This window comes from Tamandua tetradactyla, chromosome 16 (assembly GCF_023851605.1).
Source record: "Tamandua tetradactyla isolate mTamTet1 chromosome 16, mTamTet1.pri, whole genome shotgun sequence".
In the NCBI taxonomy this organism is placed as follows: Eukaryota; Metazoa; Chordata; class Mammalia; order Pilosa; family Myrmecophagidae; genus Tamandua; species Tamandua tetradactyla.
In genome coordinates, this window is record NC_135342.1 from 47,506,469 (window position 1) to 47,533,493 (window position 27,025).

General features: G+C 35.0%; 2 protein-coding genes across 10 annotated transcripts in view; one reads left to right on the forward strand and one right to left on the reverse strand.

Moving 5' to 3' along the window:
- The window catches only part of RPGRIP1L (RPGRIP1 like), a 161,689-nt gene that overhangs the window by 90,510 nt on the left and 44,154 nt on the right, over positions 1-27,025 (reverse strand). Inside the window, exons 3-8 of one of the 7 annotated variants that reach the window (XM_077132452.1) lie at positions 24,993-25,142; positions 19,237-19,328; positions 17,361-17,505; positions 13,924-14,222; positions 10,446-10,548; positions 9,054-9,197 (exon numbers count right to left, since the gene is read on the reverse strand). In XM_077132452.1, coding sequence (XP_076988567.1) covers positions 9,054-9,197; positions 10,446-10,548; positions 13,924-14,222; positions 17,361-17,505; positions 19,237-19,321 — 776 coding nt within the window. In that variant the 5' untranslated portion in view covers positions 19,322-19,328; positions 24,993-25,142. The other 6 variants (XM_077132451.1, XM_077132457.1, XM_077132453.1 and 3 more) reach the window with 6 other exon arrangements.
- FTO (FTO alpha-ketoglutarate dependent dioxygenase) overlaps positions 22,841-27,025 on the forward strand; it is a 434,084-nt gene continuing 429,899 nt past the window's right edge. For all 3 annotated transcript variants that reach the window (XM_077132460.1, XM_077132458.1, XM_077132459.1), the window contains exon 1: positions 22,841-23,127. In XM_077132460.1, the coding sequence (XP_076988575.1) occupies positions 23,083-23,127 (45 nt within the window). In that variant the 5' untranslated portion in view covers positions 22,841-23,082. The remainder of the gene's footprint in view (positions 23,128-27,025) is intronic.

Genomic DNA, 27,025 nt, shown 5'->3' on the forward strand with positions numbered 1-27,025 from the left:
CTTTAAGTTTATTATACACTTAGGACAGATTTATTATTTAAAACCAATCAACAATTATTCCTGAACTTTGATAAACTCAGACTCTCAGAAATTGAAGGGAACACTCAAACTTGGTAAGTGTATAGCCTCTGCAATTATTGATAATATGGATTTAAAATCATTTTGTAGTATCCTGAAAGATAGTAAAACAGCACATCAGTCTTTAGCACAGCCATGGTTCAGCCATCAAATTTACAACTGTTTAAAAGGCGAACTATCATACTACTCTCCCTAAGTGAAAAATATGCAATGCAATGCAGCCACTCACTCATCTTCCCACCACTCCCTCAAAGCAGATGGTATCATAAGATTATCACTTATTGGAGTTTCCTCTTGGAGTTTAAACTTCTCAAAATATTTCTTTAAAAAGTGACTTAGCATTTTATACTAATAATGCCCAAAGCTGGCATTTAAATACATTGCAGATGTGCCTTGAGCTGTAAGAGATCATTTGACGTCCACAGGGTATATAGAAACCCTATATGCTGCAATACTATTTTGTATTTTTCCTACTGAGATTAAAGCAAATGTAGAATTTAACAGGAAGATCTTGTTAAAGGTTAATCATAGATCTAAATGAATACCTGTCTTCAAAAGACATTTATTTTCCTGATAAAGTTTCTCTAGTTAAATGTTTTATATTCAAAAATATTTTTTGAATTGTGAAGGTTGGTTTTAAAGTTCATTTTTCAAGAAAAAATAAATATGAGAATTTATATGTGGAAAATAATTTCATTATTTAAAGTAAGTAATTTTACTTCCAAAACTTATCTAGTGCACACATATTGGAAAAATTGTCACAATGCCCTACTGGAACCAGAAAGTTGACTACAAAGCTTACACATCTGTAAACCAGCTGAGGACTTGAAATACTTAGTTCTCCTCTTTGATATTTGAAAGTTCATTGTATTTTGGCATTGGACAGTTAGTTGTCCTCACACAGAAGATAAACAAATCCAAGAACCTGGATCTTGCCCAGGGTAAAGTCTTAACATAATGTTAAAATAATTATGGCATCTAACACATGTTATCTAGTAGTTCTGAGCACAAATTCAAAAGTACACTCACTACTTTTCCTCTAGGTATTACCTTTACTTGCTCAAAAAATTATACGATAAGAAAAATGTATTTTAAATGAAATCTAAAGAAAATATTCACTTTGTCGGTCATATTTAGAAGCCAAAATATAATTTACCCATTTTCTCCAAAATATCTTGGTCTGATCACTCAACAGTGAGTGACATCTATTGATACAGAAGAACAGGCTAATAATTCAAATAATTTCAAATCTTTTCTTATATTTCCTTTTTCTTTCTTTTGTTTCTAAATGTGTGAATATTTTCAAGAAGATTCAGATATGTCTGAACAACAACAACAACAATAATAATAGTAACAAAGAACTAAGGCCCAATAACCCATTCAACCACCTAAGGTCACAGAAATAATGCAGACAGGTCTTAGTGTTGAAATTTCTTTATAAGGCAAAGGCCAGTAAGTATATTTGAAATTTTTTCAGTATATTAATCAGTGGATGCTTTCTTGAATATTTTCCTAAACTCCTTGGAGTTTAAACTTTTCAAAATATTGCTAAGAAAAGTACTTAGCATTTTACACTATTCATGTCCAGTGAGTGGGAATAAATATAACACAAGTAGTATTTAGAAAAATATTTTTATAAAAGCAGTATTACGTGTTACTTGTAAATAAAAAGTCAGTGCACCATGGACTACACCTATTTTGGGAGAATACAAAACCTGCGAGTCTTTGATAATTATTTTTAAGTGTCAGTTTTAGGGGTTTTAATTATTCTTATGAGTGCATATTCTTGAAGTTAACAATCAGAAGGAAAGGATGATTTGCTGTTAAGCCAAAAGTGATGAGTTCATGATATAAAGTACATAAGAATTAAAAACAGCAACATGGTGAATGCGGTCTGGTCTTTAGGAAGGTGGACAATGCAAATCATCGCAAATCTGACAATCAAGAGAATCCTTTTACACAGATGACATGGAAAAAAGAATCAGAGTGGAATGGAGAGAGAAAAGAGGGAAAGAGATGTCACATAAAGATGACAAGAAGTGTGAAAAATATGATGAAGGGAAGGGGAGGTTAGAGTCATTACCAAGTGGCCAGTTCTAGATTTCTATATAGGAAGGAATTGGCTGGTTTCATTTGAAGAACAAATACAAGGCTGATTTATTAACAGAATTTTAAATGACCTCTACCCAAGATTCTTTTTGCCCTGTTCCACAGCAGTATGATAGAAATATCAAATCTTCAGGATGATTACATTCTAACAGAAAGAAGAATGGACAATAAAACATTCAGATGAACTATGAAAGTCATGCATCAATTCATACATGCTGCATTACACATGATGAAATGAGTTGCAAACAGATATTAAGCATGCTAATTAAGTGCTTTGTGAAAATAAATTTCTCAGATTTTTCAACAAGGAGTTTGAAAAAAGTATAGACAACTAAAATTGGAAAATGTGGTTTCTTTTTCTTTTTTACAGAAAACAGACACATATGATTTAGAATTATGATCAGATCTTCTAAAAACTACGACAAGAGGTGTTGGCCCACTTCTAGATTAAAAACAAACTGAAATAAATTAGATTTTATGTTGAAAAAAATGACCCAGATCAACAACCTGTGTGCCAAGTTTCTCTCATATAATTTGAAACAGTCAAGTCATAAACTCTGAAAAAGGAATTTCTAATGGAAGCCTTGAAAAACACTTGACTCCAGCTTGCTACTGGGTGCCATAATAAATCCAGAAACTTAAAACCTCAGATATACTAAAGAAGGGAAAACTTTCAGTGGAGCTATGTAATGTATAGTCTAATATGAAAGCTTAAGAAGCAAAAATCTTTGTCCCAGTGAAAGTTTCATATACTTCATGCCCAAGGGGAAATTAACTGCTCCCTATGCCCCCTCCCACTGCTGACATTTCATTCTTTCCTATAGTAAGGATTATGAAGTTAAAAAGTCTCTTGATTTTTAAGACTAAAATGTTATAAAATAGTATTTAACGTCAGCTAGAAGAGAAGGTCTTAGGACATAGCAGCTAAATTGTGAGATTCTGGGAAGTTAGGTCAAATATTTATGAGATAGAATGGAGAGACTCTTTGTGAGAAATAGGTTTAGGCTGACTAAATTTGGGGGCTAAAGTAAAAAATGAACAGGGTTTACAAAACTAGTTCTTTTCTTTTACAAGTTTTCTTGTGATAACATTGTATGTATCTAACATACAACTTCCCATTTTAACTGTTTTTAAAGGTACAATTCAGTGCCATTAACTACAATTACAAAGTTGAACTACCATCATCACCATCCATTACCATAGCATTTTCATCACAGCAAACAGGAATTCTGTACCCATTAAGGAATAACTCCCTATTCCTTTTCTCCCCAGGTAACCTCTGATCTACTTTGTCTCTACAAGTTTGCTTATTCTAGGTATCTCACATGAGTGGAATCATACACATTTAGGATTTTGTTTTTTAAAAGTGGCACGTGTATTGTTGAAAGAAATATTGGTCATTCATATTTTGTTTTAGGGATACATGGATAATAATCACTAGCAAGGGTACTACTTATGAATAGGACTACAGAGGTTGCTAGTAAATTGAATGGAATAAGCATCACTAAAGAAGTTGAGGAAAGACCATTTGAAAGATGATGGTTTTGTTCAAACCTGCTACTTGAGTTCATAGGTGAAAATAGTGCTCCCTGGCTTCAGGTTGCATAAAAGAAAATATTTGTCTGTGTATGTTTATTTGGCTCTGGATCATAACTTTCTTTTGATGTTGGGTCAAAATATAAATCACAACTCAATATTGATTTATAGTACTGTCACCACCCACAAGAAATGGAGGGGACAGCTCACTACATGCATATAATCACACTCAGATGAAAATATAGGAAGCACTCTCAAGGACTGCTTAGGACCAGGAAAAACCCAAATACAGGTTCATCTTCTTAAGAGGATCATTTTTAAATGAAGCTAGAATAAAGTTTAATGGATTCTAACTAAAGATTTACAGTGATAGTACTAGGAATATGGAAATTGTATTCAATATTTGAAAACATCCAACAGGAAATATAGATTTGCTGGCAATTAAGTTGTAAAAGTGAAGTAAAGATTTTATTTTTATTTTCTGATTATAAATTATACCAACTCAGTACAATCACGTGGGTTATTTCATAATTATTAGGAGCAGTGATAGGTATGATATAGTTCTTTGATGAAGGCAAAAATCATTAAAATGATTAAATTAATAAATACAGCTTATTTGGTAGATAAAATCTTTAAAAATTCAACATCCCTAGGAGGAAAAGTGGATGCTGTTTAAAAGATTAGGGGATGACTTACCCATTTCAATCTCCTCATTTTGCAGTTGAAGTAGCTAACTGAGGATTAGAGAAGTAAAGAATTTAGTCAGAGTCCATAAGTGATGAATCTAGGACTCAAATCCAGTTCTGACCAAGAAATGAATTCTTCCCACTATTCTAAGTTGCTTCCTGCCTCTAAGATGTTCCTATTTTTTAAGTTTATATTCTCACATATGCACTAATACACTAGCTACTATCAATTGTGACTTTTGTGGTTTATGCAAAGTGTAGGAAAATACGTCAAGTTGCCATTTCAGAAAAATCTGATAAGAATGACAAAACACACACATATATACACACATGGGGATATAAGAAATTTCATTGGGCCAAATTTTAAGTTATTAAAAACAAACAGTAAAAGCTTGGTAATTATATATTTTTTAAAAATGGCATATCGATCTTCCTCTGTATATGTTTGTATGGTTATCCCTACCCCAGTCAAGTTGAGGGGCATTTTGCAAGCAAGTGCCAATGGGCTTGAGAAAACTTGTGAACCACTATCAAATAAAGGAAACTTAAAAGACATGACAATTAAATGCAATGCATGGCCTTTGATTGGATCCTAAATCAAAACAAAACAAAATGGCTAGTTATGGCCATTAAAGAATGTACTAAAACAGCTATAAAGATATTCCTGGAAAAATTTGGATATGACTGTGTATTAGATGATGCTACTATATCATTGTTAAATGTCCTGAATGTAATAGGTGTATTGTGGTTATGTGGGAGGATGTCCTTGTTCTTAGAAGATACTTAGAAGTGTACAGAGGGTGAAGTGTTATGATATATGTACCTAACTCTCAAATGGTTCAGAAAGAGAACTCACTCACTTGCTTGTGCATAAGCAGGTGGAGACAACCTTGTACTTGGCACAATATGCAAAAGGGTGAAAGATAGCTGCATGTTCACTTTACTATTTTGACAATTTTTTTGTACGTTTGTAATAAAAATTTGGGGACAAACTTAGAATGCTAGAAAGTAATCCTTTATTTGTGTATAGAGGAAACAGAGAATCCCTAAAGTCTGGATGTTTCTTACTCTACAGCTGTAAAAGCCCTCTGTGCTGTAACATCCAATATGAGAGAAGGCAAGTCAGAGTATCTGAAACATTTCTGGGTGAAATTCTCACCATTGGGACATCATGGTACATATATGATCTGTAGCTTATTTGAAAAAAAAAATTAGTTCAAACTAGCTACACATTTGGTGAGAATACAAATATTTTTGAAGTTGAAAAAGTCAATAAATGGTACAATGATTCTGATTTTAATGTTTATGTTCGTATGTTCACTGGTTATTGCTTTGCATTTAATTTAAGGGCTCCTTTTTAATAAGCAGAAAATGTATATTTTTATATTGTTTAAATTTTAATATGGATTTTTGCTCAAAACAACACAGACATTCAGGCTACTTGTAAATGATACAAGATTTTTTGCTAATGAGGCATTATGTAGAACATATGCAAAAATCACAACTCAGTCTTCCAAAATAGACCACAACAACAGGAAAAAACATGATTTTAATAAAAAAGAGCAGTACTGGGCTTTTACTTCAAAGCAATTAGGGCTTTGGATAACCAAAAGTTTATGTCAAGCTGATGCCAAACCAAACTGGTCTATTAAACACATACTATGAAGAGTTTCTGTAATATTCTATGAAAAGGCTCTCTGCCATAAATATCAAGCGCCACCACTCTGAAGATTACAACAACGTTAGGTTTATGTTTGGAGCAAGGAATCCAACATCCAGATCAGACTTCTAGAATTTCAAATCTGAAATAATGTATCCGTGAAAGAGAGTTTAAATATGTTTTCCATTTTGTGATTTTTCTCTACAGTAAATTATACCATGTTTTATATTCTCCCCAACATTTTTTCAACAGTTTTCCATTAGTCTCAAAAAAATTGCTGTTATACATAAAGTATCGAGCGATGTGTAAACATATTTTTAAAAAAGCCTAGAAGTTCCTTTTTTAAGTCATTTATTCAGTTTTCAACAACTTTATATCAAGAAACAATATACTATTCACTACAGGTATCTTTCCTGCTAAGCAAATCACATGTGAAGTTTCAATTTTGTAAAATCAGTGAGATAAGGTACAAACTGATTTAATTCTTTGGCCTCTGCAACAAAAGCTCCTTTACTTATTTTTCTTCTTCTAATTCATAACGTGACAAAAAACACACTCTTATGGAGTGGATAATTTAGCTCTCTGTGGAAGGCCTTAATGTGGTTTTGTTTTTAAGGTAAACTCTTCTATGTGTATTTGTTGGTGTCTCTGGCTGGTATTATTTAATCGCACTATTTCTTCTGCTATTCTAACCTTAACACTGAAAGATTTTAAAGCTGCTTTTCCATTAACACTGTAAGTCTTGTTTCTGGGAAGAGGGAAGAGCCAATACATTATCTATTCTACTCTCTTGGAACGTGAAAAATATAACAAGAGAAAACAGTCCCTGTTTTCATCAGTCTGTGATGACCTTCTATTCAGTGTCAGGTAGAGCTAACAGGGATGGGCCCCAAGCTGATGCCTGATCTAAGTATAGGCATTTTATACTCAAATATTATCTTAAATATAACTCTTGGCAATTGACTAAGGTCACCATACTCAGTGTTGGGATTTGTTTTTTCAGCACGGTTCCTCATAAGGAACTATTCCATGGTTTTCCAAGAAAGCTGAGTCTAAATCAGTTCTTCATAGAGTTACATATGTAACTTCTAGATAGTCAAGCTGATTTAGGGCCAGGGTCCAAATTTTATCCCCTCATTTAGACGTAATTCTCAAAAATATTCATATTTCTTTGGCTCTGCCCTTAGAAGGGTATATATGTCACTGGATATACATTTCATCATATAATTAAAAATTTTTTTTTATTAATTAAAAAAAAATTACAGAAAGAAACACAAACATTCCCAATATGTGATCATTCCAGTCTACATCTATAATTAGTAATTCACAATATCATCACATAGCTGCAGATTAATTATCCTGATCATTTCTTAGAACATTTGCATCAATTCAGAAAAAGAAACAAAAAGACAACAGAAAAATAAAACAAAAACAGAAAAAAAAGCCATACACACCATACCTCTTACTCTTCCCTTTCATTGATCACTAGCATTTCAAACTAAATTTAATTTAACATTTGTTCCCCTATCATCTATCCCTATTCCACTCATATAATTTAATGTTACAAATAACTTTTTTTAGGAATATAAATTATTATAGGAAATACATTCTAATATTTAAAATCCTTGAAATATTCATATTTTCATAAATTTTTAGCCCACTTTATTTAATTTTAAACAAATCTGATATTATGCATCTTTCTGTAGCACTGTCATATACTACAATGTAAGGTTAGTTTGTTAAAAGAGGATTAAACTTTGTATATGATAAGAAAAACCCAAAATCCCTACTTGGTTTTTCTAAATAAGAACCTCATTACTTAGTATGATATCACACACCAAGGAAAGGGAAAAATGAATAGAAGGACTAGGTCTGGTTTAAAAAAAATTGAGAGTGATAAAAGAGACTTGAGGGACATGACAACCAAATGCAATGAGGAGCCTTTGGATTCTAATTCAAATGAAAAGTGGAAAGACATATCTATGGAAGTATGATATGGACTGGTTATCAGATGATGTTAAGGAATTGCTGTTTACTTTTGTTAGGTGTCATAATGACATGATGGTTATTTAAAAAACAAACAAACCCAATTCCTTATCAGACAAAGATACATACTAAAGTATTTATGAGTGAGATGACATGACATTTGGAGCTAATTCTAATTAATTGAATGAAAAAAGGGTGATTGGGTAATATATTGATAATTGTTATAGCTGGGTAAAGTGTATATGGAATTTCATTATAAAACTATCTCTATTTTGGGGTATGCTTCATCAAAAAAATAAAAAAATGAAAAAACATAAAGGGGAAAAAATTCAAGAAGTAAAAAGACTGTCTTGTTGAAAGTACAACGGAAAAGCAGAAAATAGGGAAAAAGGTATTAGGAACTAGAGTGACAAAGGAGGATAGGAAAAAAATATTGTACATTTAAAAATGTCAAAAAATGAAGAGGCAGAGAAGAGACTACTGAAGGGTGCCACTGTCATCAATAACAATGAGCAGAATGCAGTGCAAACTTTGGATATTATGTGAGGTAACATCTTTTTGGAATCACAAACAGGTACTATATTATGGGACTTACTATATTTTAAGACTGAAAAGAACTTAAATAAGGCTGGACTGAAGTACCAGCTATGCCAACAGCTGAGCCTTTCTCACTCAATTTTCTCTAGGTGGCTACAATGGAGTGGCAGGACTGAACTTCCTGCAGTCTGTTCAAATGTGACAAATAAGTGGGAGAAACAGGATAAGGGTGATTTCCACCCATCAGAAAGGGCTCAATAACTAGCAGAGCAAGTTGGGGAAAACTGCCCTTAGACTAGAGTTGTTGAGTGCAGTTAGCAAATCTAGATAGTGGGCGCATATGAAGAACGATATGTAAAAACATGAGTTTTAAATTGAATAAATTCATCCATTAATGGCATCATAAAGTATTTTAAACTAACTTTGACCTTATCAAAGTGCAATTTCTGTTTTTAACATACCTATGATCTGTAGCTTGCTGTTCTCGAAGCTGAAGAAGAGATAACTCAATTTCATTTTCTTTCCGCCTCAACTGAGTTTTCAGGATCTCAGCCAAATGCTCTAACTCTTCTATCTGGTCTCTCTGTGACCGAACAACATTTTCTCTGAAATAAAGAACCTTTACAAGAATTTGTAATTTGAAGAAAAAACTGCAGAATTTACGATCAAGGCAAAGAATTATAAGTTTTTCATAATAAAGAGGAAGAACCAGTTAAAACTTTTACCTTAAGTGCCTCTGCAAATAGTGACTGTAGCAGATTAAGTGTGGCAATTTGGAAATACATATGTAATAACTCAAAATATTGCTTTTTGCAAGGTAATATCCTAGGAAATGAATTGGACTTTGGTTTAATTCAGTTAAGCAAGTATTTACAGATTACCTATTATGTACTTCAAAATCTGGTCAGGGAATTGATACGCTTTTGTTCTTTCATACGTACATCTGTCTATATCACCCAAATTAAAACTTTGGGGAAGAATGGCAGGAAATGTGCCAAACATATTTAATGGTCTCTGGCACGCCCGCATCTCTATCACATCTGACAGCATTCCAGTGTAATGAGTCTCAAAGAACTGGTAATTAACCTTGACTTTTCAGCTGATTATCAGGTAGCAAGACGATGTTTAATCTTTCACTGTTTCATTCTCTCATAGTCTAATTGTTACTATAACTGATTTTTAAAATACCCAAAAGAAATAATTTTAAGCCCATATTATACCTAAGCAACTATCTAAAGTATTTTCTTCACCCCATATTCAGTATTACTGTTACTTTTTGATGATTCAGGTAGTACCCTACCTACATCTATGTAACTCACTGACACTGCAACCATGAGGCTTTGATTAACTGGAAAAATAAGCTAAATGTCACAGAAGTGACTTTTTTTAAACCATGGCATGATGAAGAATGCAGTTCCACAGAATCACAGGGAAACAAAATCTGAAATCCGTGTAGGTCAGATAACTCCAAACTTTTAAGCCACTGTCCCTATTCTTTTTTTTTTTAAAACCACAAAAAAGGGCTAATTAATTGAGTAAAAAAAAATTAACCATACTTTTCTGGAATGAGAATGTTGCTTCTAAAGCTTATACTCTTCTAAGTGACCGGACTTAATGCTACTCCTTTGGGGAGAAATTATGATAAAGAGGCCTATTCTAGAAACTCATGAATGCAGTTTGGTAAACTGTATTTTTCATTTACTGATAACATGCTTCATAATACCTGTTTTACTCCACAGAACTGGATGTATTTTAGTGGAGCAAAGTATTTATATATAACCTAATTTTGTTTAAAATAAAGGATGAGGGTAGATCAAAAAAAAACATGACCATGAAAAAGAATAAATACATACAAATTTCTTATTTCTCCTCTGGCTTCTTCAAGTACACTGTTGCCATATTTTGTGAGCATGGGTTGTAGAGTTTCTGCTACCTCTACATCTTGGAATCTTATACCTAAAAATAAATTAATAATATATGGTTAGAGAAGTGAAGCTGGGAAAAAGTATCCTTGATTTAGTATCACATAGATATTTATAACACAATAAAATATCTTATTAAATAGTAAGAGATATATCTGCTCTATGATACATACAATTAGAAAAATACTGCCAAAGGAACTATTTGAGCTTAGTTACCAGTAGACATTAAATAAAACACAGCAGCAAGTATTGTCCAGTAATGAATTCTACTATGAAAACCAAATTACCTAGAAATAATTTGATTCATCTTAGACTTAAATCTCCTGCAGTAAGTACTGAAAGAAACAAGTTCTTTAATTCAGGTATTTACAATATAAACTGTGTATGAAGACCAAGGTTTCAAAAACTTGACTCTTTTTTTAGTATTTGTGATAAAGGTTATTTTTATTTTATAATTAGCCGTTTACATCCCTTGACCTAACATGTTTGAGTCAAAATGTTCTCTGTACTTTGGCTTCTTTTACCTCAATAAGAAAATCTATATTCAAAGCAAAAGGTAATTTGGGAATGAATCATCAATAGGATTCCTTATAGAAAACATTTCCTTGCTACACTTAAAACATGATTTTTCTTATAAAAATAGTTATATTCAATTTTACAAGGACAGTCCCATTGTTAAAAATGAAACACTTTTAATTATACTAGTTATTTTACATTTATAGGATAATTAAATTATTAGAGTTTAAAGTAGATAAATATAACAAGTAATTTAAAGCTTTTTAATGGAGAATAGTCCCAGAAAAAGGTATAGAACAAATTCATCCTCTTTAGAAAAATCTACTTTTTTAAAATGAGAATTTTTATTAGAATAATGGAACAATTATTTGCTCTTTATAATGCTTTCAAAACCTCTTGCTGTATTCCAGACTAAAGAACAGAAAGGCTCTACCTAAATTAGAATTTGCTAATTATATTATTTTGGCACTAAAGCTAATTCTTAGGCTTTTCCCACACAAATCATGGAAAAAGTAAATGTTACTACCAGAATTAAAAAAAAACTAGTTTTATTGAAAATCTGACTTAAACTTATCTCATGGTGATATAATTTGCCAATAATTATATTTTTATACATATTCACTTTAGGAAAATCTTTAACTCATGGGTTCTTCATAATAAGAACCTACTTATAAGTAGGTTAAGAACTACTGTAAAGTTTCTACTTTACAACGATCACATGTTAAGCCAGTGGTTTCCATCCTTTTTGCAACAAGGTACAAATAGAAAATAATCATATCTGTACAGCAGCCTGGGGTAAAGGCTGTTTGTGACCAGAGAGGGTCTGAGGTTCTCACCCAGCCACTCTAAAATGAGATATTCCAGACAACTCTAGCCTAGTCCAGGTTCAAAGACAGTCTTGAAGAATCTATTAGGGTTACCAAGGTATTAATGCTGGTAATGATACCTCAAGTTTTCTTAGAAAGGTAACAGGCAGGAAAGAATTAATCATTACATAAAGCTTTATGCAACTTCCATGTCCTGGGCTATGTATTGAGTGAACAAGGAAGGGCTGTTCACACTGATGTACAAATATAAGGAGATATTTAAGCTATATAGTCACATTTTAAAAAGACTGCTGCTCTCTACGACTCCTTTTTATTTTTTGATAGGTAAAGACTTTTACCAAACTGTTTTATTCAAATAGCTATTCATAAGGAGATTAGCTTGCCATTTCTATCTAAAATTTGGGCATTGCTTTTATTTAGTATAAAGACATTACAAATCTTAGAGATTGTCTAACCCAATTACATTCGCAAATGATAAAATTAAGGTTCAGAAAGAGTATGAGGTACTTTTTTTTTTTTTTTTAACATGGGCAAGCATCAGGAATCGAACCTGAGTCGCCAGTATGGCAGGCAAGAAATCTGCCTGTGGAGCCACCGTGGCCTGTCCTGAGGTACTTTTTAAAACTAAAGCACATTATTGTGGAGCGACCATCTCCTGACCTTTACTTGGTATTATTTTCATCCCATTTTACAGATGGGGAAAATGAGGTTCTGAGAGGTCAAGTGTTCTCCCCTGTGTAAAAAAGTTAATTGGAGGCAGACTGTACTTTTTGATTTATAATTTATTACAATTACTTAAATTATATTATTGCCAATCTCACTTAGCTAGGAGTAAACAAGCCCTTTCATCCTGCAGCTGCCTCCTGCCTGTATGGAGACCTTATTGACTTCAAAGGAACGCTGCCTTTCTTAGGCAGCAGAGTGTTAACATTTTGTCTTGGAGAGAAAGGTAGAACAATTTTGTCTCTCTTTCTGTTTGTAGGGTATTTTTTCTTCTTCAATGAATTGAAAGTAAACTTTTGTGTCTATAAATATCTTTGGTCTTTGCTCTATATTAAACATATTCCAAAGGAGAACTATGAGAGCTAAAATTTTATTTTCTTTCCTAGTAGTAGAAATTTTTAAAAAGTCACTTGAAATATTAATTTTTAGTTTTATTATAAATAGTTTGTGGGTTGAGAAAATTTGGAATTTTGATTAGAAATATTTGGGTTTTATGGTGAAGAGTGTTTACGAAACTGAACTGTTTTGTAATGTGGGGAAGTTTTAAGTAATTCATTTTCAAAATGAGAAAGCATTTGATCTATGATCATTTTTTAGAGCTGGAAGAGACATTTATGGTCCCTTACTTCAACTCTTTTATTTTACATGTAATAAAAACTGAAGTTTAGAATGAATAGGTGACTTCTCCAAGGTCACCAGCTAGTAAGTGAAGGAGCAAGAACGCAAAATTTTAAACCCCATTGTGCACATTCCATTGTCATGTTGCCTTGGCACAATGAGAAAGATTAAAGTGATTCTATCAATTTTATAAAAAGTCTTTGGACGAAGAACATTCAAAACAGTAAGTGTGATCATACATATGCAAACTAGCTGATTTCTCTACTTGCTTGAATCAATGTGATTTCCATCTGTAATAAACAAAAGAAACCCAAATCAAGTACCACACCAAAGCAAGGTGTTAGTAATAGGGAAGTATATGGGAATCCTGTACTTTAGGCATGATAGTTCTGTAAATCCACAATTTCTCTAATTAAAAAAAAAATCAAACTCAACTCAACTATCACTTAGTTACATACATCTTGTCAATTATTATGAATAGCTACACTGAATGTCTTAAACTTGAGAGTGATCTAGTGGTTTTTTTTTTTTTTTTTGGCTTTTAAAAGGGGAATTTAATAAGTTGCTCTTTACAGTTCTAAGGCCAAGAAAATGTCCCGATCTAGTGATTTTTAAATAAAATGATCTTCATGCCATTAAGTCTAAAGACTTAAAGACATGAATAATATAGAAAACTACATGTGTATATGAAAGACTTAAGTTTAGGGTTTAATATTTTGTTTTACCTTTCCTGAGGCGTTCCTGTGTGCCTGTATTTTCTTTTGCTTTTCTACGCCCAGTGTTAATACGAGATTGTACATAATTGTATGGAGTTTGCCTGTAACCCTGGATTTGAAGTTGTTGTTTGGCCGAAATTAGTCTGTTTTTGAGGACTTCATTTTGTCTTTCAAGCTCATGAACTTTCTCTTGCAGCCGCTCAATCATTTCTTCCATTTCCACATCCCGTCCCAGCCGCTTGGGGCCGCCACCAACCTGCTCATATCTTTTCTTGTCATTAACTAGCCGTATTAACTTGGTGGCCATTCTGGGGAAATAATAAAAAGATGAAAAGGAATGTGAGAAGTCAGCATAAAATGCATTCTGTTGAAAGGAACATAATCACTGTGAAGACTTCAGTGCAGAACCTGAATAATAAATTTCAGGTTTTGATGTAACTATTACTGCCTGTGAAGAATCCTTTGATGATAATTGAAACCACTGGGCAACAATCTGCTTTATAGCACTGACAAATAACAGTTTCCTAAGGCTTATCATTTAAGGTTAGTAAAGAGAGGACACATATTTACTCCATATGTTCCTCAAATGCAATTTTTACGCATGACCTTATATAGAATGCTGTATATACTTAAATGTAGCTACAGATTGTGGATATAGTGGGTTATATTTGCAATCCACAGAGAGTTAAAACTTTTGAAAAGTGAGTTAAGACTATGTGGCATTTAGAAGATACTCTGTTTTCAGTTTCTCTAGGAAGAAGATATATTACCAATATAAAAATGTTAGAATGCATAGGTACATACATATAAAACCTCAATAAAAAATCCAAAAGAAACTAAAATGCTTCCTGAAATGATTCTTAGTGCCCAAGAAACATGCTTGAAAATAATTAGATGCAAAAAGTATTATTTCAATACTATCTTCAAATTTAGACATAAATTGTGTTTTTGACATCTCAGGAGTTTATACCTTCAAATCTTTTAAGTTTTGATAAAAACCGGTTAGACAGAACAAAAGACAGAAAGGGCACATGGGGGTGATGTAATATACGTGCAAGGAAAACATGCCTGACAGTGAATGGAAAAATCTTGGCAGGACAAGAAAGAAAAGGTGGCTTTGATGAGAGACACAAGTTCAAGACTTTACAAAATTGGTCACACATCTTCAATAGCTGATTCTAGTTTATAGTGAATCTATTTTTATAAAGACCTAGACATGAGATTGAAAATAAAAACACACTTCATTTTTCTTTAAGTGGGGTTTGCTTTATTTGAACATGGTTATGGACAGAAGCTTTTACTTAAGAGAACAAAAGTAAAAAAAAAAAAAAAAAATCCTTAATAGTTTTAGGATGTCATACAACAACCTTTTTTTGGCCTAAGGAGAGTACTCCGTAAATGCAGTAGTAATACATGTCTATCTACACTTCTGGCTACAAGGCCTGCAGCATGTGGCACCAGGAAAAGCTATGCATAACATAATCAGTTAAGATTGTTTCTCTTTCCCTTGAGGCACATCCATTAAACATACTTTATAAAGGATATAGGATAATAAAACTAAGATCCAAGAGTATCACAAATGCCCTAGTAAAATAATCAGTGGATTAGTTCCTTTTCTACCTAATCTAGAGAATGATATACCAATGGGAAATTTGGACAGGTATCATAGCCCAATAGAGTGGCCACACTCTACCTAGCTCTGTAATGAAGTTTAGGGGCTGGGCCTCACCCAAAGGCCTATCCAAAGAGAGATGGTAGGCAATGAAATGAGATGCAAACCTAAATACTTGAATCTTCGGTTATAAAGAAGACTTCTCATATAGATTACATTCGAAAGACAAAGACTTAATGCCTTATCTAACGTTTCTCTAATGCCAGAAAATAGGTAATGCCCAGAGAAAAATAAATGACTAACTTTTTAAGGCAAGAAAAGCACATCAATAAAGTGGCTTTAAATTCCTTCAAAGATGTTCAAGTAAACTTTGTCAAGACTGCATCTATTTGGCCAGTTATGGCAATGCTTCCATTCCTTTGTTATCTTATGATATTAATGTATTATAAGTGATCTAGTAAAGTCTGAGTACATATTTAAAAAAGTAGTTTATTAAATCCACAGTTATACTGAAGAAAGTGATACTAATTATATCTTCAGTATAAATTTAAAGACAGTTCCACCCACGTGTCTAGGACAGTCAGTGGTGTGAGATTGAGAAGGAATTTGGGTCACAGTGACCAGTGGAACATTATCCTCACAGTTGAGTAAAATAAAAGCCAAGGAAGCTAAGTGGTTTGAACATATCATAGGCTAGTGGGAGAGATATAATAGAAGACACGCATACAACTTGACTTCTGTCCCAGTCCTTTTTCCATTAAACTACATGGCTCATTACTAGGTCATTTTATATTTTCTGGCTAGGACAAATTTTACTAATAAGGTCAAGGTTATGAATTCAATTCTTTTACTGACCAATTAGGCCTACAAATAAAAAAATTGTTTAGTGGTCATAGGCTACATGCCTCATACTGACTGGCTGACATATGTGAGCTACTGGTCAGAAAGGGAATGAGGCAAGTGAGTTAGAAGTCTTGAAAAGGCCATCATCACGACTCAAAGTTAAAAGCCCAGCATATAGGTCAGTGGGTTGTTAAAACAAATTCTTCAGTGAGAATTTAAAATGGAATCACTCTTTCAGGATGAATTCTCCCAGTAAGGGGGGAACCTATCTTCGTTCTTCAATGGCTGACAGCACAGTTTTGAGTGAAGGTACATGAATATCCATACAGATCTGTTCATGCTTACACATTTGAATGCCCTTCTTTGTTTCTAATGCCATATATATAATAGTCATATTGTTTCTGGACAAAAAGAAATGAAAGATTATCTACTCTTAAGAATTTATTACTGCATATTTTTTGCACACAAATCAAAAGTGATATGTTCCTTCAGAAACTATGTTGAGTCTCCTTAAAATAAATACAGAGTCTACACTAACTCAAGCAAAGTGAAATATGTGTTCCAGAAGAGTGATGTTTTCATTAATGAACTCCAAATCTTAAGGGAGCATGCATCCTAATAAGTTAGAATAATTACTTCTTGAAGCTTTCATTTTAAAGTCAAGACATTTAAAAAACAGATGCTTTGGCCATTTGCTTATTCAACCATAAATATTAAACTAAAAGTTATTTATAGATATGATACAATCATGGCACTCTTAGCTATTAGCTCTTTTCTTTTAAATAGCAACTTCAGACATAATAAACACTCATAATTCTTTTGGTTTATTATTCTAGTTTGCAAGATTTTCCATTTTTAAAAATCATACTTATTTACAACCTACCTTGTTCCAAAAAAGATTCAAGGGGGGGTTTCAATTAAGTTTATAAAAAAGCATATTCTCAAAACTTTACTGAGTCAAGAAAAAAAGCTAAAAGCTTCTTATCATAACCTTTTAATTTTTTCCTCTTGCTTGTGGGCATGCTGTTTAAGTAAAATGTTCTCATCATGCAAACGCAAAAATCTGTCTTCCAGTTCCTCACGACTGACGCGTGACACTGCCTGGCGAGACTTCATTGTCCGTGTTGTTGAAGTTTCTGCAAAAATTCCACGATAATTGATTGTGGGGTTTTAAAAATTAATCTCTAAAAATGATAACTGCTGATATTAATACAGTCTTTTACACACTATTCCTAGATTTTTTTTTCCTTTGTGACCAACAATTAAGACTGCTTTAAAAAATGGTATAGCATTGCTCCCACCACTAATCTGAGATGGGAATACAAATATTTACTATTATTAGTATTATCCAGTATTAAGGATTTGAGCAACAACAGCATCCGTTAAAAAATGTATTCAAATAACCATTTTTTAAGAATATAAGACAGAACTCTGATTCAATAAAGAAATGTATATGCTGAATATTGAAAGAACTAAATTAAAAGTAAGAGAATCTGAAAGTTTTTTTTTTTTTTTTTTTTTTTTACATGGGCAGGCACCGGGAATTGAACCCAGGTCCTCGGGCTTGGCAGGCAAGCATTCTTATCTGCTGAGCCACTGTAGCCCGCCCAGTTTTTTTTAACAAAGGCAAAAATTATAACAAAATAATTCAGTGAATACAATATGATTAAGATGTTTTCCTGTGTTATGGGTGTTGAGTTATAGAAAATAACTATAAAATTGGAAAAATCAAACAAAAAAACCCTAAAAATTTACAAATTATTTAAAAGTTCACAAATCTTTTCTCTATAAACTACACTGAATATTTTATAAGAACTTTAAACCCTCTAGCATGTGTATATGGTGTCTCTTTAAATATGCTTAAATATGGTATTTCCCATATCACTGTGAAGTAGGTCAATTATCAACAATCTTCCAAAAGAAACAAGAACAAATGGATAGGGATTAAATCCCTATGGTGGGTTGAGGGTAAGAATTGAGTTTAGAGTAACAAAAGCCAGTAAACAGCTTTGCACATTTAAAATTTGTATTTGAATGCCTGGTACTCCCGCAAAGATCTAAAGCAAAGCTTATACAAAGTTTTTACTTTAACAATAAAATTCTTAGTCGAATTTATCTTTTTCAATGAACAACACATTGACTACTTTCTTAAGGGGTTCCAGGTGACCACTTGCACTGTTCTGATTAAAAGGTGTATAAAGACTCCTTATTGGAAAATATTTTAAATTACTAGCCTTCTCAATAACAAATGTGGTGGCATGACAGCATGGCTGACACACTGCATACACAAAAACATAGGTCTACACTTGAAATTGTTCTTTAAGGTAGTCCTTTTCTTTCCCAATTTTGAAAAAGTATTTTTCAGTTCTATAGCAACTGCTGTGAGAAAGAAAACCTTTAATATATATTAATTTGACAAAAAGTCACTATCGCTTGGATAAATAAGCCATTTTTAGATACTCTACTTGAAAGGCAAAAATTTTTAAATTTGGCATTTCCTCCCATATAAAATTTAAACATAAAGAAACATTTTAAAGGTGAACCTGAGTTAAGCCAGGCAATTCAGTTTTGAAGCTTGATATTCTCTGTGTAGTTTCTACTGATGTGTGGAATTTTAAAAAGATGATTTATAACATTTCTTTATCAGAACAGAGGGGGATTTTACATTTTCTATGAGCTGTTGATAATTGACGCATGCAATAAAATACCATATGTGCTCAACTCTCCATTTCTTGTTTAGTCCTATCAAGAGCTGTATAGTTACTTAAATGGTTCAGTTTGTATGAATATTAGAAATACTTTAAATTAAAAGTAAAGAAGTCACTGATCAAAGTTCATAACTGTAAATAAATAACAGCTGGCCACACCTTGTAACCCTCCCATTCCAAAGAAGTTTAGACCTATATCTTTCACAGGCAGGTCTCCTGCAGTCTCATCTGTTGGACCAGACATGGCCTATCTGTGGAGAAAATTCAAATAAAATCTTTTCAAGTCATAACATTAAATATGCAATGGAATCAACCAAATAAAACGAATAAGAGACCAGAACTTTAATGGATGTCTTATTGCCCACATGTGCTGCTTGAAGAAGATGAAAGCTTCTATTCCAAAGTGATACAATATTTAATCATGGAGACAGTGTTCCTTTCAACAGTATTTTTCCTATAATTTGTTTAGGAAATGAAATAAGATTATCATTCTTCCTTCTCTCTTCTTATTCTTCTATGTGGAGCAAATAAACTCTTCCAAATTTAAATCCTGCACCCCCCACCTCCCTTCACCCTCCAGAAAAAAGCAGGTATCTTGGAAAAACTCAAGTTAGGAACTTGACTGAATTCAAATGGTTGCTCTATCACTTACTAGCTGGTCAACTCAGTTTTCTAATTCTAGAAAAGGGAAAAATAATACCTATCTCACATTTATTTAAGAGTGAGAGGGTAAATTTAAAACATTTAGCACATTGCCTAAGATGTATTACTTGAATATTAGTTTTCTGTTTGATGTACAAATGAGTAGGTAGTTTCAAGTTTAGTGAAAGAGGCTGTATAAATTCACCAACTGTTTTTTTTTTCGCTGTTGTGCCCTGCTTCTTTGTTATGAGGCCTAGGTCCCAGGTCTTCCTACTTCAACATATAGGGTGTTTAGGTAATTCTGGTATTTTTACAGTTTCTCTTTATAGATTTTTACCACAGTAAATTTATCTTGTGCATGGATGTGAGTGGTCTATTATGTGGGAGAAAAAAAGATTTTATATTTTCATTGCAAACTACCTGGAAAACAAATGCAAATTGCCAATGAATATGCCCTAAGGCAGAGTTTTTTAGCATCTAGAATGTTGGTCGAAGAGCTTTTTGTCTTGCTCGCCTCTCCTGAGAAGCTGGCACAGAATTTTGCATATAGGAAGCACTCACTAAGTACTTGTTGAATGGAGACCATGGGCTACATTTGTGAACCCAGACATGGTTTATAAAATTCTGTATACATATGGGTATCTTTTAGGCAAGGGTTCCTAACTTTTACTGTAACTCACAAAAGGTTGAGAATCACTGCACTGTGCTGTGACAGATGCATAACAGATATATGCCTGGTAGATCAATTACTTCTTTTGGAAATATTGTTATAGAAAAGGTCAAGTTTCCAGAGACTGAATTTTAGGACCCAAATTATCAAGAAGTTTAAAACTGGCCACCTGTGACAATGATTACTTTTCCATGATAGAAGTAAAGCAGTTTTTATAATGACAATAATAATGCTAATAATGGTGCTAACATTTATTGACTGCTTACTATGTGCCAGGCATTGTTCTAAGTGCTCTGCTTATATGAAGTAATTAAATATATCACATTATTCTTGTGAGGTTGGCTCTCAAAAGATCTCTGTCTTAAAAATGAAGAAAAAGAGACAAAGATTAGGTAACTTGCTCAAGATTACACATGTTGGAAGTAGCTGTCTGGTGATATTTTTAGATATTACAACTGGGGCAGGGGGTTGGCTGGTGTTATTGGCATCTAGTTAGTAGAGTCCACAGATGCTGTTAAACATTCTATAGTGCCCAGGACCCATAACAAAGAATTATCTGGCCCAAATGTTAATATTGCCAAGGTTGAGAAACCCTGCCCAGTTTTATAACAGAAGGATTTAGGAGATGATCAAGTCCAATCCCTTCATTATTCCATTGAGGAAATGGGTCCAGAGGCAGCAGCTCAGTCCTCAAATGTTTATTGAGCACAAATTATATGCCAAGACTTTGGCTATCAGCAGGTCCTATGCATTCTACTTTCAAAATACATCTCAAATCATTCACAGCACTTCATTTTAACTGCTACCCCCTGTTCTAAACCATCATCATTTCTGGCCCAGATTATTGAAATAACTTCCTAATTCTACTGGGTTGAATAGTGTCTCCCCAAATTTCATGTCCATCCAGAACCTATGAATGTGATCTTATTTGGAAATATTGGAAATCTTATTTGGAAATAGGGTCTTTGCAGATGTAATCAAATTAAGATGAGGTCCTACTGGCTTAGGGTGGGCCCTAAATCCAACGATTAGCGTCTTTGTAAGAGGAGGGAAATTTGAACATAGACATACAAAGAGAAGGAAGATGGTCGTGTGAAAATAGAGGTAGAGATTGGAGGTATGCTGTTGCACAAATCAAGGAGTGCCAAGACTTGCCAGCAACCACCAGAACCTAGAAGGGGCAAGGAAAGTTCTTCCTTAGACTCCTCAGAGGGACCAAGGTCTTGCCGACACTTTGATTTCATACTTCTAGCCTTCAGAACTGTGAGAGAATAAATTTTTACTGCTTTAAGCCAGTATCTTAAATTTTGTAGTAATGTAGTAATATCTCATGGCAGCCCTAGGAAACTAATACATTACTAATCTCCTGGTTTCTATTTTTGTCCTTTCCAGCCAGTTTTTCACACAATGAAGAGTGAGGTTTTTAAAATGTCATTTTTTAAAAAAGAATAAATCACTGAACTTGCAATAAAACCTAAATTCCATGGCCTTCACAAAACCATGGCGTTCAGGAATCAAGTAATTTAAATAAATAAAAGAAAGATGATAAGAGGTGATGGGATCTCCCAATAACTGAAGAGTGCAACTGAGTCTAAACGACAGGCCTGTCCAACATCATTTCTTCAGAGAGGACTTCCCGTTCATTCCACCTCAGTTAGGCTTCCTCTCAATTTCATCACTGTTTATTTCTTTCATAGCAGTCACCTCTATCTGAAATTATCTTGTTTACTAGTTCATTGTCTGTCTCCACAAATAAAGTAAAAGTATCTTCGGACAGTCTTGTTCACAGGCCATCCAGTACAGTATCTGGCACATGGTGGGCACCAATATTAACTTTTATTGAATGAATAAATGAATATCAGGTGCTAAGACAAAAATGGTAAACAACTCGCCTTTATGGAGGTTAAGGCTATCGGGATAGTCAGACAATCAACAAGCACTTATTTAAAATTAAGCAAACAACAGGCCACTCAAAAGACTTAGGGTTTACCAATCAACTCGCAACCCCAGGCCAAAGAGCTACCTCTACCATATATGACCTTCTACTGTGGAATGATTTGGACAGGGACAGCAATTAGCGGAATCAACCACCATCTGCTGGGGTTTAGGGCTAGGATATAAAATTTTAGACCGATCCTGGGCGTGGGGATAAAGGACGGTTTCAGGCCTGGAGGCGTCTTAGGTGGGGCTGTTTCTCACACAAGCAAAGCTCCAGGGCCTTCTCCAGACCCCGGAACAGACCCCAGGACCCCGGCCCATGGTGCAAGGGAAGGGTCCGTCAGGCTCTCCCCTCCCCCCCCAAAGTACTCACCGCCACTCTCTCCAGGCCGCTAGATACCGTTGCTATAGCGCCGACGGCGTGTCAGGCAGCGGAGCAAGAGGAGCACGGGAAGAATAGGCAGGTCCCATTGCTTCCTGGGAAATGTAGTTCTACTCGCGCTCCAACCCGCTTGCTCTCTGGAAAGCCGACTACGCTTGCCCTGTTGTCGGACCTGGGAAATTGTCCTGCTCTAAACCCGGGGCGCGCTCGGGCGTCTGCGCGGTGCACTCTGGGAGGTGTAGTTCTCAAGCCTCCGCGACAGAATAGGCTGGGCGGGAGCAGGACTCTGAAAGAACTACATGCAGGAGGCGGGGAAATCCAGGGCGAGGGATCTACGCGGCTCGCAGTGGCGAAGGCTGCTTGTAGCTGCAGCATGAAGCGAACCCCAACCGCCGAGGAACAAGAGCGGGAAGCTAAGGTATGTAATGCACCCGGGGACCCGGGTTCCTTCGTAAGTTTAGAGCTAGGGGCAGGGAGCTGAACGGGCAGGGTTCGATGGCGAGCGGACGCACCGTTTTACGTCAAGGAATGACAGGGCCTTGTCAGCAAGGGAGCTGGAGACACGGGGGCTTAAAAAGTGGTGCTGCTCAGGATGCAGGCCGAGTCCTGTTGGACTTGCTCAAAAATGAAAATCAAGACACTCGTTTCCTTGGCCTGCTTTTGCCCCTCATTCCTTGGTTACATTTGTGGCTACCCTTGTTCCTCAATTTCCCGGAATCTCAGAAGACTGTTCATATCAGCTATGCTTTCTCACCGCTCATCGATTATCAGAACTAAGATCTTAGATGAAGTACCTGTCGGGTCACGTGTTTATTTGGGCCAGTTGTCTCAGTGGCGGCTGATATATTGTGTCTTCAGTATACGGATATGACTGTTTAATAACTACGTTGCTTTTCTTTACCTTTGATTCAGCCTGTAGTACTTGCTTTACATGGCATGACAATAATAGTAACAACAGATATTTTTTAAAAGCACTTGCGTGCTAGGCACTACTTTAGGTGCGTTTTTATATCTATCTATAGATATATGTTATTCGATATTCTTATTGCAGTAGATTGCAAGGTAGATATTTCACAGATGGAATATCAACATACCTGCTTTACGAATGAAGAATTGAGGCTCAAAAGAATTGAATGTTTTCTTTTCCCTCACTCCTAAAGCCAAATCCTATTGATTTACCTAAATATTTTAGTACTCTGTCCACTTTTGTGCATGTCCACCACCTTGGATCAAGTTACTGTTCTCTCTTTAATGGACTGTTGCAATAACCTCCTTACTGTTTTACACTCATTCTGTACCCTAACTCTTCTCGACTCCTCACCCCCCTCAGCCTCTTCTCCACACTGTAGAGTGTGGTCTTTTCAATATGCAGATCTAATGATGTCCCTTCCCTCCCTCCCTGTTCCACCAACCATCTGTTTTAAAATCTTCCATGACTTTCCATTGCTCTTAGGATAATGATGAAACCTACAAGGTCCTGCATGGTGTGGGCTCTACTTCTGCCTCCAGCCTCAAGGGACATGATACTCTCCTGCTCTCTGCCCATCAGCTACTTTGTCCTTCTTAACAGTCGTCTCTTTTCAGTGCTTCTTCTGGTCACAGGGCTTCTCCACATGCTATCTTGTGCCTATACTATGTTAGGCAAATGTTGGCTGTGAGTACCAGTGATAAATGAAACACAGTTCTTGCTGTCATGGAATTTTGAGTCTTACAGGTGAGTCTGTCTTAAGGTAATACCTCTTTGGATAATAAAATCTGCTCTATAATGTCCTGAGTTGTAGCGAGATTTCATTAAGGACCTGAAGATGCGTGCTTGAGTCTGCATGTGACATGGACAATATTCTACAGATGGAAATGACCCTTCTGTGTTAGTCTGCAAAAGTGCAAAGAAATAGAAATGTAGTTACCCAATGGCATTGTGGCTAATGTCTTTTTCACTTCTCAGGTTTATTTTTAAAGGCATTCATTTATTTTATAAAGATTTATTGAGACTCTATAATAGAAGGAAAAGACCCCAGCAGGCATCAGGATGCTAATTTTGGCAAAATATAATTCCTGTTCCAAAAGAGCTTTCATTCCCTTTAAACTTGTGAGGTATTTATTAATATTATCTTCATTTTATTGATATGGAAACTGATGCTGTAGACTTCATAACTTTCCCACAACCACTTGTTTGCTAAGTGGAGCTAGGGCTCAGAACCTGACTGTATTAGTTAGGGTTCTTTAGAGAAACAGAATCAACAGGGAACACTTGCAAATATAAAATTTATAAAAGTGTCTCACGTGACCGCAGGAATGCAGAGTCTGAAATCCACAGGGCAGGCTGTGAAGCCCACGACTCCGATGGATGGTCTGGATGAACTCCACAGGAGAGGCTCACCAGCTGAGGCAAGAATGGAACCTGTCTCCTCTGAGTCCTCCTTAAAAGGCTTCCTGTGATTAGATTAGGCATCACTCATTGTAGAAGACACGCCCCTTTGGCTGATTACAAATGGAATCAGTTGTGGATGCAGCTGACCTGAGATCATGATCTAATTCTATGAAATGTCCTCATTGCAACAGACAGTCCAGCACTTGCCCAACCAGATAAACAGGTACCACAACTTGGCCAAGTTGACACCTGTCCCTGACCATGACAGTCCACCCCTTGTCAACTTGGCAGCTATATATATATATATCACCTTAAACCATACTTAATTTCCAAATGAAAACAATAAGGCACACATTTTTTTCGTTTTACCTGACAATACTCAATTGTCCTGTATATACTGGAAACACATTAAATCTCTCCAGAATAGGGTGCAAATCCTTGGGCAACATTCATTCTTAAACTTGATATCTTACAACTTAAATAGTAGAACATGAACAAAACAGCATTACAGTCCTCATTTCTGTAACTGATCATGTGGTCGAAGTTCATATTTATCACTACCTTCTTCCACTACCCATTCCATGTTCCCTTTACCCTCAGCAAGCACTTCAGCTGGCTGTAGTTCTTTGCCTGGTGGGGTGACCCAAACCTTCATTCCTGAAGTTTCAGACCCATTGGTAGTCCTGCCTGGATTTTCTTCTGACTCCAGTTTCAAAGCTTTATCGAATTTTTGCTTATGAGACATGTTGAACTGATGGAGTAAGCTGTCTTTCTGTTGCTTTTTAAAATTTCTTTGATCTTTCTTTAAAACTTATTTTAATAAAATAGTATAGGCTGTTAAGTTTTAAATCTTAATGTCCAATTACTCAGAAGTTATTGTATCTTTTTTCTAATCAACCTTATTGAGGTATAATTTATACACAATAATTTATACCTATTCATAGTAAACAATTTGATGAGTTTTGACTGATGCAAACACCTTTGAAACCACTTCCACAATAGAGATAGAGAACATTTCTATCCTTCCCAAAAGTTTCCTTTTGCCCTTTTGCAGTTGATCCTTCCCTCCACCTAGTTCCCCAGGCAAATAGTGATATGTTTCGTTCACTGTCTATGAGTCTGTTTTCTAGAATTTCATATAAATAGGAGCATGCAGTACTCTTTTGGGTCTGTCTTCTTTCACTCAGCATAATAACTTTTGAGATTTACCATGTTGTTGCATGTATCAATACTTAGTACTTTTTTATCGCTGGGTAATATTCCACTGTGTGGATATACCATGTGTTCTAGTTTACTAGCTGCCGTAATGCAACACACCAGAGATGGATTGGTTTTTGGTAAAAGGGGATTTATTGATTTAACATATAGTTCTTCAGAGGAAAGGAAACTAACTTTCAACTGAGGTTCTTTCTTATGTGGGAAGACACAGGGTGATCTCTGCTGACCTTCTCTCCAGGCCTCTGGGTTCCAACATCTGTCCCCGGGGTGAGTCTTTTCTGCATCTCCAAAGGCCTGGGCTGAGCTGTGAGTGCTGAGATGAGGTATGCTGAGCTGCTTGGGCTGTGCTATGCTTAAATGAGCTCTCTCATTTAAGCACCATCCAATTAAATCAAGCATCATTCATTGCAGCAGGCACGCCTCCTAGCTGACTGCAGATGTAATCAGGAACAGCTGAGGTCCACATGCCATTGGCTCATGTCCACAGCAATAGAACTAGGCAAACCTTCACCTAGCCAAGCTGACACCTGAACCTAAATACCACACCACGTGCTTTACTTTTGTTAAAGCTGCCAGAATGTAATTGATGGTGTAGGTAAACTGTAAAAGATGTTGCAGGGGCATTCTCCCTCTCAAGAAGGCTTTAGAAGAAGAATCTTTCCTTTCCTCTTCCAGCTTCTGGTGGTTCCAGGTGTTCCTTGGCTTGTGGCAACATAACTTGTCTGCT